At 52.8% G+C, this 12,666-nt stretch overlaps 1 protein-coding gene across 2 annotated transcripts in view; it reads left to right on the top strand.

Moving 5' to 3' along the window:
• The first annotated feature begins 874 nt into the window (after positions 1 to 874).
• Positions 875 to 12,666, top strand: part of ZBTB7C (zinc finger and BTB domain containing 7C) — a 109,820-nt gene continuing 98,028 nt past the window's right edge. Inside the window, exon 1 of one of the 2 annotated variants that reach the window (XM_061400114.1) lies at positions 875 to 1,103. In XM_061400114.1, the coding sequence (XP_061256098.1) occupies positions 1,078 to 1,103 (26 nt within the window). In that variant the 5' untranslated portion in view covers positions 875 to 1,077. Of the gene's footprint in view, positions 1,104 to 1,139; positions 1,706 to 12,666 lie in introns of those variants that run through there. The other variant, XM_061400113.1, reaches the window with a different exon arrangement.

The following is a 12,666-nucleotide window of genomic DNA, read 5'->3' as shown; positions in this document are numbered from 1 at the left end:
GGAGTCATCCAGTCTTGGAAACTGTCCACCTGCCCTGATTAAGCACCTTCCCTTCTGACCTCCAGCGCTCAATTCCCTGACTTCGCACCCCCTCCCCTTCCCTCCCCTGCCTTCCTCATCCCTCCCTGCTTCTAAACCTCTCTGCTCCCCCACAGGCTGCTATCCGTGATCACCTACCATACAGAGAAAATCTGACAAACTCCTTCCAGCCCTTTGTAGGGACTCTTGCCCCAAACCCATGGGTATTTACAGTTTTAGAACTACACAGAGAGAGACCCTTCCTGCCTTCCTGAAGCAAATTTGCCTGCCTGGAGCAGGCTCTCTGCTGGGTGTGCCCCACAATGGGATGAATCATTAACACTGGGATTTCAGGCAGGGGGCACCTGCTGGAGGAGGCATTTAAGTCTGACCCATTCTTCCTGGCGTGCTGCAAACCCTCCGTCCCATCCTTGGCCTTCATAGAGTGATGGACCTTTGGGGTTTACCTTTGGCTTTAGGGTGCTTTGTATTGGTGGCAGAGGTGGTGAGGTCCAGGCCTCTCTTTGGTCTCATTTGTTCCCTGCTGATTCTCCATCTCACAAGGGGGAGCTGGTTACCGGGGAAGAAGGATCCCACCCCCTACCCCCTGCTCCTCCCCCACTTCTGAGAACTGCCAGCCTAGGTACCAAGGAGTTCATGAAGGTCCCCCCCCCCCACCGCCCCAAATGAAGGACAGTTATTGGGGAAGAGGGCCGACAGCAGCAGGCACCTCCTAGCTGGCACTTTTCGAAAAGGGCGTGGTGTGTGGTTTCAAGGAACAGTTTGGGCAAGGGCGCCCCGCCACACCTTTCTGGGATTGGTGGCTGGCCCACCCCAAATGTGGACTGTTGGGTCTCTGGTTGGCATTTCTGAGTCAGTCTTAGAAAGGAGCAAAGCCAAAGCAAGTCTGGTGATACTGTTTGTTGTTGGGGAGGAGCGGCCGTAGGCACCCCCCACCTCAGGCCTCAGGACTCCTTCTGGGCCAGGTTCCCCTGGGCAACCCAGTGGAGGGTTCTCTGCCTATTTCCTGCACCTCCCTCTTTGTCACTTGCCACTTGAATGCTTGCTGTGCAGTGTTTTATTTGGTAAGTTACACTCACGACCCTTTAAAGAGAAAACATATAATTCCAGTAATTTTATTGGGCTCAGGTTTCAGGCAAATGGGAATCAAATTGCCTCTAAAAATAAAAGACATGCAGAATTGGGGGTGGGGGGACAGTGACAATGAAAAGCCGCCCCTGATTTGAGATAAATGGTAAGGCATTTTGTGAAATATTAGAGAAAAAAAAAAAACAAATGGTGAGATCCAGGAGGAAAGTGGGGGGCGGGGAACTCCTCCATCACCCTGCTTCCATTTCTGCATTCCCTTTGAGCAAAGGGCTTACTTTGCATATCAAAAAGTGAGGTGTAAAGCGCGACTGGTGAAATTGGTCCCGGTCCGCGCTCAACAGTACAGGTGGACGAAAAGGGGCTGCCTGCCAAATACTTCTGGTTGGAGGGAGGGGTGGGAGTGCTCTCTCAAAACCACTCCTGGAATGGCTTAACTCGCCCTGCACGAATCAATGACAACCTCCCGCCGGCTGCGGCAGGCTCCCCTGAGCTGCGCTGCCGCGTGGATTCCCAGCCCGGGACCCTGGCGGCGCTCAGGACACGACCCGGGCACGAGCGGCGTCCCCGGGGCGGCCAGGTGGGTTTGCCGCGGCCTTGGGACCGGACCGGACCGGACCGGAGCGGGCTTGGGATGGGCTTGGGGCTCTGGGCAGGCGGCCCTGGGTGGGGAAGGGTGGGGATTGGGGTCGGGGGAGGCCCCTCGGGCGCCGGGCGGCTGCGTCCTCTCTTCGGGCGCTGCGGGTGTTCGCGCTCCACCGAGGGGATCCCGGGCCCGGGTGGCGGCTCCGACTGGCGCTCGTGCGGCTTGGGTGGCGGCGAATGAGAGGAGTTTCAGAGCCGCCCTGGGGCTGGAGCCGAGCGTGCTGGGGCCCCCGCGCTTATGCAGGGGCGCGCGGCGAAACGCAGGAAAGAACCGGGGACTCGGGGTGCAGCAACTCTGCTCTCGTTCCCCGCACCCGCCGCCCTCGCGGCAGGTTCTGGGGTGACGGAGAGGGGACAGCGGAGTGCGAGCGGCACTCAGGAAGGTAGTGGCCGATGAACAGTTAGTTTCAATACCTTGCTACCCGCGCCCCCAACACCAAAAAAATAAATAAATAAATAAAGCTTGCCTCCTTCCAATATCAGACGCAAAATTTGGTTGGGGGTGGAGGTGGTGTGGAAGCCAAGGCAACTCCTGGCAGAAGTTAGGACAGGGGCAGGAATGAAAGGGGGAGTTGGCACAAGTCGCTGCGCAAGCCGGAGGGAGTCCAGCCGCGGTCCCTGGGCTGAATCGCAAGCAGAATAGGGCGGGTGGGCGTCGGTGGGCGTGGAGCTAAGCCGGGACATCCCGGAGCTCGCTCGCGAGGCGGTCGGACCCCCGTCGCACCCTCCCGAGCCCCGGTTCCCTGCAGGGGCCAAGGGCTGGCCTGGGAGGGACTCTGGAAAGAGCGCGCACCCCGCTACACAGCCCAGCGCGGTGCAGTTTTCCTGTCTGTAGTGAGGGCTCCGAGGGTCGTCGGGTCTGGTCGTCCTGGTTTCTGGCCTCTGCTGTCCTGGCTGAGGGCCGCTGCCCTCTTTCTTAACCCAGGTACTGGGCTCTCCGGGCACAGGAGGCAGCCCCGAGGCCGCCGCCGTTCATTGGCCGACTGGGGGCGTACCCCTTCCAAAGCCCTCCAAATGCAGAAGTATGAAAATGTAAAGGAAGTGGTTGAAACAATCAGGCAGTTTTTCTCTAGAGTCATAGAAGATTGTATGGAAGGGGAGGGAGAGGAAGGGCGAAGGCCCTGCCAGGTTCAAGTTTCAGCTCTGCTCCTTCACCCGGTTTTAAGTCCTGGGGATTAGAACCTCCTCTGGTTAGATCCCCAGGAAGAGAAAGTAGCTGGGTGCCACCCTCTCCCCTTAAGGCCCAACCTGGGCTGAAAGGGGAAAGAAATCCGCCCTCCTAAAAGATGACTGAGTCAGCCTGTGCTCTGTCATCTGAGCCTGGTGTTTGGAACTGTTTCCGAAGTTCTCCCAAACTACCACCCAAGGACAGCCCCCACGGCCCTCATCACCCCGTTTTCACAGGGAAGGGACTGGAAGGCCAGGGGCCAGGTGAGTCCAGCGCTTCTTACACAGAACCACTGACGCTGGTGCCACCTAGCCCCGGAGGCCTCCAGCGTGGGTTCCAGAACTTCATAAAACGGATAGACTAGGATTCCACCAAACACCTCGCAGGACCTGCTGGGAGAGGTGGAAAGAACTCCGGCCTGAGCCACCACCAAGGGTCGTCCAGTACTGATGAATGAGGCTTGCACAGAATTAGCAAAACCTAGGACTCAAGCAGGGTGACCTGGAGAGACTGCAGGGAGAGCCAGTGTGGGATATGAGAAGAGAGGTCACCCAAGGCTTCAGCTAAGAGGAGGCACTGGGGCAGGACCCCGAGGGAGGGAGACAGAAAGAGTACAGGCCTGGAGGTTGTAGAACCTGAGGCTTATCCTGCCGAGTCAAGACTGGGAGATAAGCCAGAGAGGTTCCCGGCAGGGAGGAGAGGAAGGGGACATTCAGAGACTATCTCCCATGTACCAGGTCTCCTCTAATCTGCATAACCCATCAGATAGGAAACATTAACTCCACTTGGCAGATGAGGAAACTGAAGCTCAGAAAGGTTAAGTCAGCCACCACGCTACCTAGTGACAGAGCCAGGAATCCAAGCTACCTCTTCGACCACCCATCTTTTAGAATGTTGAGTTTTAGTTGAGGAGACAGGACTCCACATCACTCTGGTATAATTGTACAAAAATAGTATGAATGCGATGGAACCCCCACTCCAGTACTCTTGCCTGGAAAATCCCATGGGCGGAGGAGCCTGGTAGGCTGTAGTCCATGGGATCTCGAAGAGTCAGACACGACTGAGTGACTTCACTTTCACTCTTCACTTTCATGCATTGGAGAAGGAAATGGCAACCCACTCCAGTGTTCTTGCCTGGAGAATCCCAGGGACAGCGGAGCCTGGTGGGCTGCCGTCTATGGGGTTGCCCAGAGTCGGACTAACGTGACTTAGCAGCAGCAGTGGTATATGTTACATCCGTTGTTCACCTTCTTGAACCTGAGTTTCTTTCCATTCAATCAGTCGGTCATTTATTTAGCAACTGTTACGGAAGCCTGGCGTGCTGCAATCCATGGGGTCACAAAGAGCCGGACACGACTGAGCGACGAAACTGAACTGATATTGTCTACGGTGTGATTCCAAGCACCATGCCAAGTGTCGTGACGGGAATCTGACCTGGTCTCTGGCCTCTGTCAGTGGGAATAGTATTTGTAATAGTCCTTCAGTAATGTGTGCACGGCAGGGTCAGGCGCTGGGAGAGGAGAGTGGGCAGTGAGTACTGAGTGAATGAAGTGAGATGGAATGTGGGGAAGTGCTCCAGAAGCATGGCCACGAAAGAGTAGCAGCAGGAGGCCTGGGGGAAGGAGAGGGGTGGGCGACTGGAATGATGAGTGTCCCCAAGCTTCAGTCATGAGGACTGGTCCTTGGCTCCAAGAGATGTCATAGCATGCACAGAGTGCCCATGAAGCTGATTGAGACCCTGCCGTTCAGATTATTGGTTTATCATCATGGGTTCTGTGATGAGATTTTAGTTCTGGCGCATCCCAGCTGAAGATGACAAGAGCCCCATGCAGCCTCCAGGAGGACTGGCACCTCTGTGCATCCGTGCCAGCCAGGCAGAGAGCCACCCCAGAGCATCATCCTGCCACCCCCACCCTCGTTCCTCAGTGGCTGGGATGGCACTTGCCATCGTCTCAGAGCTGCAGCGGGAGTGCCAGTCCCCGCATCCTACCACTGGGGAAGCTTGTCCTTGTTCACAGCACTTGGTAGCAAAATCAACACTAGAACCCAGGTCTCTGGACTGTGCAGAGCTCTCAGAGCGGCTCACACCCGCCTGCCAGGGTGTTTCAGGACTCAGCTGAAAAGCTTGTGCTCTCTCCACTGTATCTCCACTTGCAGTGCCATTTCCCCATGCTCCTGTCCATCTCTGTTTCCGCTGACCTGACATATCTGCCCTAAAAAAATCGTTGTCAGATGAATCTTTGAGAGACAGAACGGCCATAAATATTCCAGGACATTTGGTCTGTTAACTTCTCCTTCCATCTTGAATGGTGTAATAGGTGTACGAGAACCACCTTGAGAATTAACTCTCACTTTTGTGAGGAAGGTGAACTGATAAATCTTGTCTTGAAGCTAAGTCACTCTGAGGGATGCTCTGGGGCCTTCCTTCTTCAGAACTGATACCCACTCTTCCTAGGAGGATGGTTTTCCTCTTCCTTGTTTTTAAAAAAAGAAAATCTCTTGGGTTTGAGGTCACGAGATCATATTATGCTTGTTTTGATGTCGTGGCGCCAAAATAAAGGCATTTTTCTCCCAATATCGAGATGATCGGCCCGGTCAGAGCGGCGAGTCCCTGCCTGGCTGCCCGGTGTTTACCACGATTGCACAGGTGGAGAATTGCATGGGGATGTCTGTTTGCTCAATGCTTGCTCAGCCGTGCAGCCCTACAGGTTGGGCCAGGGAGAGAGCTGTTCAGTTTATTTTCCTTTGGCTGGGAACTGTGGAGATGAATAGAGGGAGGGGAATCTAGGGTTGAGAGATTGTTGCCAAGAGCAATTTGGAGTCTCCTTCATATTAGTCAGAGATTGTGTTTTTTCCCTTCTGAAGCTGCTCACCTCATAGTAACTTCCACGAAGGATGTTTTTCCATCTTTGCGCGCGTGTTCTTCTTAGTTTTTGTTTGGATTTTTAAGTTGCTGGACTTCTCATGACTTAGCAAAAAAGAAAAAAATTGATGATAATAACTTGGAAAGTGGAGTTTTGACACGAGCCATTTGTATTATACATTGTGCATAATTTGTATTATATGTGTATAATTGTATTATGCATTGCTTAATACATTTGAATACTGAGACACCCTGAGATACCACCATGGAGTAAGATGAGTAATTTCTTTGAAGGGAGGGTTTATCTTCAGTGGATGACTTTCAGAGTTGCGGCGTAATTTAATTTTTCCTTTATCCATTTTAAGCCCGTGTTTAGAAAGAGCAGAACGTATGCTCTCCTGTCTCACTCCCTTCTGTTCCCTTTGGGAGGCCCCCTCCTCCGGGGCCTTTGCTTGGAAGGGGACCAGCCAGAGTGGGCCTCCTTCCCTCTCCTCGTCCCCCGGCTCCCCTCCACCTGCAGGAGGCCAGCGAGCCAGAAAGAAGGAAGCTTCCCTCGGGGTAAGAGTTCTTTCCCAGGGGTGGCCTGGCTCGGGTCACGTGAGGTGCAGGATGGGAAAGTCGGCACAACCGAAGTCTGCCCTTCCTAGGCCAGAACCCCGGGGTGGGATGTTCTTCATCACTCAAAAAGTTAGTTTAGCCTCCAAACAAATTGTGTAGAGCACCACCGAGACACCACACTGGAAAAAATTGCCTAATAATGGAGTACATGGTCAGTGTCGGTGTTTTCAAATGGGATACAAACCAGAAGCAAATGTATATGTGACCTTCCCAAATAATGTCATGGAACTGAACTTGGCCTTCAGGAGAATTCTGCCTTGACTGCACACACACATGTGTACATATGCACACTCACAGCTCTTGCTTCTTTGGCTGTGGGTTCTCGCTGATGGTTCTGTTGTTCCTGGAGCTAATGGGTTGATTCGTTGGTTTTATGAAGCTCCTGGTAAAAGCAAGAGGTGACAGTGACCCCAGTTCCTGTAGATACCTGCCCTCCTTTAAGCCCTTGGGAAGTCTAGCAGAGGGTGCCTCTAGTCAGCAAAACCTAAACAGCAGGCACTTTTCTAAGGTTTGTTTTTCTGTTTCGTAGCAACTTTATTGAGATGTAACTCACATACCATACAAGTCACCCATTTCGAATGTACAAGTTAATGGTTTTTAGTATATTTACAAAGTTGTGCTACCCTCCCCATCATCAATTTTAGAATAGTTTCAACACAACCTAAAAGAATCCCATAACCAGTAGAAGTCACTCTCCGTTTCACCCCGACTCCCCAGGTCTAGGTCACCAATCGTCTGCTATCTGTCTCTAAATATATTTGCCTTCTGGACGTTTCATATCAGTGGAATCATAGAACACGTGGCCTTTTGTGACTGACATCTTTCGCTTCACATAATGTTTCAAAGTTCAACTATACTGTAACATGTATCACTATTTTATTTCCTTTTATTTCCGAGTAATGTTCCTTGTATGGATATATCACAGTTTTTTAATTCAGTCATCCTTTGATGGATAGCTGGGTCATTTCCATGTTAGGCTCTTGTCAGTAACACTGTGAATATTTGTGTGCAAGCTTGTGTGTGGCCATAGGTTAGCATTTTCTCTTGGATATATACCTGGGAGTGAAATTCCTGGGTCAGATGGTAGCTCTTTTGGGAAACTGCCAGACTGTTTTTCACAGTGGCTGTACCATTTCACATTCCCATCGGCAGTGTAAGGATTCCACACTCTTGATGTCTTTGACAGCATTAATTGATAGTATCTGCTTTTATAATTGTAGCCATCCTATTTTCTAGGGGCTTATATGTTCAAGGAGGCAGCAGCCAGGAAATATTCTGGAATCCGTGGTCACGTTTGCTTACCACACCTGTAGTGAGATCCGTTTGTCTCCGCTTCTTGATCATCCTTCCCAGCCTGGTGTTTCCCCTGCACATCACAGACCTCTGACCAGGTTTTCGCTCTCACTTTCTATGGGACAGTGCAGGGTCCCATGGGGGACACAAGGGTTGTTTCCCCAAGCAGTGCTCCAGAGAGCCGGCAGTGGGGCCCACTCCCTCAGCCCCACTTTATCCAGATGCAGCTGCTGATGGAAAGGTAGGCCCGGGAAAAGGAAGAAATTGACCTGAACGGAAGTGAGTGTGACATCCATTGGACAAGCTCTCCAATGTGCAGGGCTTTGGTGGAGGCTCGACTAAGATCCTGACCTTTTTATTGCATTAAATGACCCCTTTGGGACCACAAATAAAACCATTAGAGAGCTAACATCTTAACCAGGTGGCAACTCAAGGCTTCTTCATCCTGTTCTTGTCTGGGCCCCAGCTGCCAGCAGGATCCATTGATTCATCCAAAACCGCTTGGTGTGGCTGAGTGCTCTAGTTCTCACTGGTATTTCAGCTCCATAATGAAATAGTCTTTTTCCCCATTGTCATACCTGTGGGACTGACTGGAGTCACACTCTCGACAGAGATAGATGTGAGCCAAGTGGTACGGTGGGGCTCACGTAGTTTGAAAGACTGCCAAAGATTACCAAAAAATTTACCCTTTTACCAGAACATGCTAGAGTCACTGTCGGTGTCCTCAAGTTCAATATAAGCAAAACCCAGCACCGGAAATTAATTCCATACCTCTTGGAAATCATTGTCAGGCAGCTGGGATAAGATCTGGCTACTAATTTACTCTTCACCTGCAAACGAGTGCTTAATCCAGCAGTGCCTAAACCTGACGCCTGTCACCTTGTGACCCTTTTAAAGATTATATGAGCCAGGACCCCACCCAAGAGGTACTGAAGTAGATGCTCAGCGGAGGAGACCAGGTACTTGGAGGTGGTTGTGATGGAGCCTGAGAACACAGGTTGACCTCTCTGGGCCTCCGTTTCCCTGCTTGAAACAAGGAGTTGGATTAGACAGGTATCTCCAAGGGGATTCATAGAGCTGATTCAAGCAGAACAGTTCAGGGTGCGTCTGTTTTTGCATGAAACTTTATTTGTACAAGGGGGGTTCTGCTGCTGAAAAAAAAAATGCAGAGAGCCCTTGAGTGCATGGTTTCTGAAGTTCAGTTATGACAGTTCCGAGTGTTCTCTGTTTTCACGTTCTCTGAGGACAATTATCACAACTTCTTGGAGGAAGGTGTAGCTGCAAGTGACAGTTACTTGATAAGGCAGTCGTGTTCTTTGAGGGCACGCACTGCCTGGCTGGCTGTGTGCACAACAGTGATGGGGTAGAATTTGGCTTGGCAGCCCTTTCTTCTCTCAGCCCCCTTGGTGGCATCCCTACCCACCTCCCTTGAAGCCCCTGGAGCTTTCCTCCCCTTCTTCTACTGCTGTTTCTAACAGTGGCCCAGAGTGTCAGTCATTTGTTCCTTCATCCATTTAGCCGTTTCCCACACACCTCCTATGGATAACAAATTGCCTAACACTCTGTTTCTATCCTCGAATAAAGTGCCAGCAAGTTTTACCAGAGAGGCAGCCTAAGGCTAGCCCCTCGCGGTGCCATTTCAGGGCTCCTTGATTAGGATGGAGGGTTTTAGAAAGGCCTGGATTCATGACACATGGGGAGGATGGCCTCACCTCTCACCCTGTTTCGAGCTCTGCTCCCCCACCCTCCCCCACTGGGGCTCCACCCTCAGCAGGCGGCTCAGAAAAGCGCTTCTGTCACCCCTGGTCTCAGCCAGAGACGTGCCCTCCTCCTCAACATCCACCCGCTCCGGAGAGGCGGCAGAGGAGGGGAAGGGAGGGCTGGTTTATTTGGAGATCCAGCCCTTGGCACCCACCCCAACACCCCTGACTGGACAACTCACGGACAGCTGCGCCCGAGGGACTGAAGTAATCGGTGTTTATTAAAGCTGTTGGAGGGTGAGGGAGCAGGGCAGAGCGGGGGTGGTACAGTCATAGATCCGCCTCCTGAGCAGAAAGGCCAGGTAAGGCCCAGAGTCTGTGCCCGCCCGGCCTTCCTGGTGAAGACACAATAGCACTCTGGGCGACGTGAGAGCCACTGCTCTGGAATGGCTCGAGAGAATTATTTTTTTTCCCCTCCCAATGAAGGAAGAACCTTGAAGGTTCATTTGAATGGGGATGAATGTCTCCCTGGCCTGGACCTGCAGAGGAGAAATTCTAGAAGCGTAGAACTTTCAATAAAAGGAAACAGGCTTGATCCGCCTTCCGCTGCTCTGTGGGGCCTCCTCTGTTGGCAGCCTAGCTAGAAGGGAATATGTTTGAGGCAGTTTTCTGGGCATTGCTGTATCTTCTTTTGGATTGTGGGTTGGGGGGTGGGGGGCGGGCGTGTTGTGTCTGTGCGTATCTTTGGTGAACATCCCACTCTAAGAGTATGGACTGCCTACGCTTTGGGGTTCTCACCAAGTGACAGAGACACTGGGAAGCCATGAAGACCCTCTGAGTGTATGTTCAGCCCCTAGTATTTCATCCCTCCCTTTTAGCAATACTTGTGCAGGGCAGCGAAGCTTCTTTTCCCGGTCCTGACGTGCTCTTCTTCCACTGTTCAAGCTCCTCCCCCCGCGTGGAGCTTGTCCATTCAGAAGTCACTCTGTGCTCTGGAATCACCCCAGCCGCCCAGCCTCATAGCATCAGGACTTCCACTCTGTCTTCTCTTTCTGATGATCTGACCCGGTTGTTAGGAGAAAGTCAATCTTTGACACTAATTCACACCAAGGTATACAAGATGCTGGCTACTGTGTTACCTGCTTTGTGGGATGTCTGTCTTAGAAAGAGGACACTTCTTAGAAAGAGGACATATCTCCTGGCGTGTGAGCGGGGAGACACTTCAGGTGTGAAGATAAAGCACAGTACCTCTGGGCAGAGTGTGGGGGCACTTTATGTGGGAATGGGGACCTCATAGGACCACCTTGATCAAGCGATATCATGCCTGCTTGTGCGGCCTGGGCACAGACCTGGCCCCGGGGTGGTGGGGGTTTGGGGTGAGAATGACCAGAATTAGGGCATCCTGGGGAGGACTGTCAGTTGGAGTGCAGGGCAGGGAGAACCAGGGACTTCTGAAAGGACAGGCTAGAGTAAACAAGACCACAGGTCAGTGTTTGGGTGGGTGGAACAATTTCTTACTGGCCAGTGGGTTTCTTCAAGGTGACACTGGACCCCAGGAAGGCTGGGGAACAAATGGAGTGAAGCCAAGGATGGAGCATAGGGGCTGCCCCAGGGGACGGGGCCCTGGGCGGTGGGCCCCTGGCTGGCCTGGTGCACACCCAGCTGTGGGGCCTCTGCCCTCTCCTCCCTGCCTTCTTTCTGGGGCTCCCCTCTGAGAGGCACTTCCCTACCCGCTCCCTCCCTGCCCCCCACCTCCCGCCCTCCTTCCTCCTGTGGTGCACCCTCTGAGTGAACCTGGCCTCCAGCACTTGGAAGCCTTTCCAATAACATGATGATGAACTCTTTGCAGACCAGGCAGAGGAGAGGGGCTGAGCGTCAGCCAACCCCGGGCCCACACTGGGAGGGAAGGCCAGGCACAGTGAGCCTCCTCTCGGGGGAGCCGGGAGGGGACGGGTGGGGCCTTGACCGCGGCCAGTGAGGCCATGGCAAGTGATGCCTCATCAGGGAAGACAGAGGTGGCCCCTACCGTGTGCCAGGCCCTGCGCTGGTCCCAGAGAGGACGCAGATGCCGCTCTCTGACCCCTGCCCTCCCAGGACTGTCATCTGTTTACCCGGTTAAGACCAGAACTTGACAGTGAAGCAAGTCTATAACAGTCAGAGTCTCTGCTGATTGGTCTGGAGAGATGGTCTGTTCAGAGTCAGAGCAAGGGATGAGGGGCAGAGGGCTCAGGGGAGGCTTCTTGGGGTGGCACTGAGCCTGGAGCGAAGATGGAGCCCATGGCACAGCCTCCCAGGCTCTGCAGCTGGGGAGGGCCTGGCTCAAGTCCTGGCTCTCACTCACAGGCTTTGTGGCATTGGGCGAGTCACGTAACGTCTCCACGCTGTGGCTGCCCCGTTTGTAAGATGGGGATGAAAACTCACAGGGTTACTGTGAGGACGGAATGAGAGCACCCCTCAGGGCCTGCCCCTCTAGGGGCTGGCCTTCACCGGCTGGACAGGACAGACTCTGATGCCGTGTCAAGACTCTTCCCAGCACATGTCCCAGCTGACATGAAGCCAGACGGGGGCATCCCTTTGGCCAAGATCTCCTGTGGGGCCTGGAACTGTCTGGAATTTTAACAATAAACTGAGCAGCCCCCTGTGGAAAGCAGTGGAGGCCACAGCTGGCTTTAGGTGACTTGAATAAAAATCCACTGATCACGCCGGGCAGGGCTGGGCTCTGAGACCTGCTCTGATGGGGGACAGCGGGGGCCGTCTTCAAGTCCCTGGTGGGGTGGGTAGCTTAAAGATACAGTTATGTTGGTGTATTTATTAAGACTTGTCTATGACAAAATCTTGGCCTGCTCTTAGACTAAGTCAGTTTACTAATGAAAGTGAAGAATTACAATTGAATGTGTTATTCACCATCATTATTACCAGGTATAAAATCCAGAGCAAGTAATAATAGGGGAGGGTCAACATGAGAAGTAATAAAGGAAATAGAAGACATCAGCACATAAAGTTTTTAAATGCCATCCTTTGAAGAGGTCAAATGTTACAAAAGTGATGCTCTCACCAAAGAACGCCCGGCCACATGTGCACAGTTCCCCAGAACACCCGCTGCTCCAGCCGTGGCGGGTGCACCAGGCGGGCGCACCAGGCCCAGCTCTCAGCAGGCACTGCTGGAATTGCTTGCCCGAGACACACTAGGGGACGGGTTCGCCACGTCACACATTCTTAGAAGGCACCACCATGATAGAGGGACATCTGCAGGA

This window comes from Bos javanicus, chromosome 24 (assembly GCF_032452875.1).
Source record: "Bos javanicus breed banteng chromosome 24, ARS-OSU_banteng_1.0, whole genome shotgun sequence".
NCBI classification, from domain to species: domain Eukaryota; kingdom Metazoa; phylum Chordata; class Mammalia; order Artiodactyla; family Bovidae; genus Bos; species Bos javanicus.
Note: the sequence above shows the minus strand (reverse complement) of the source record. Positions and strands in the feature narration are given on the sequence as shown.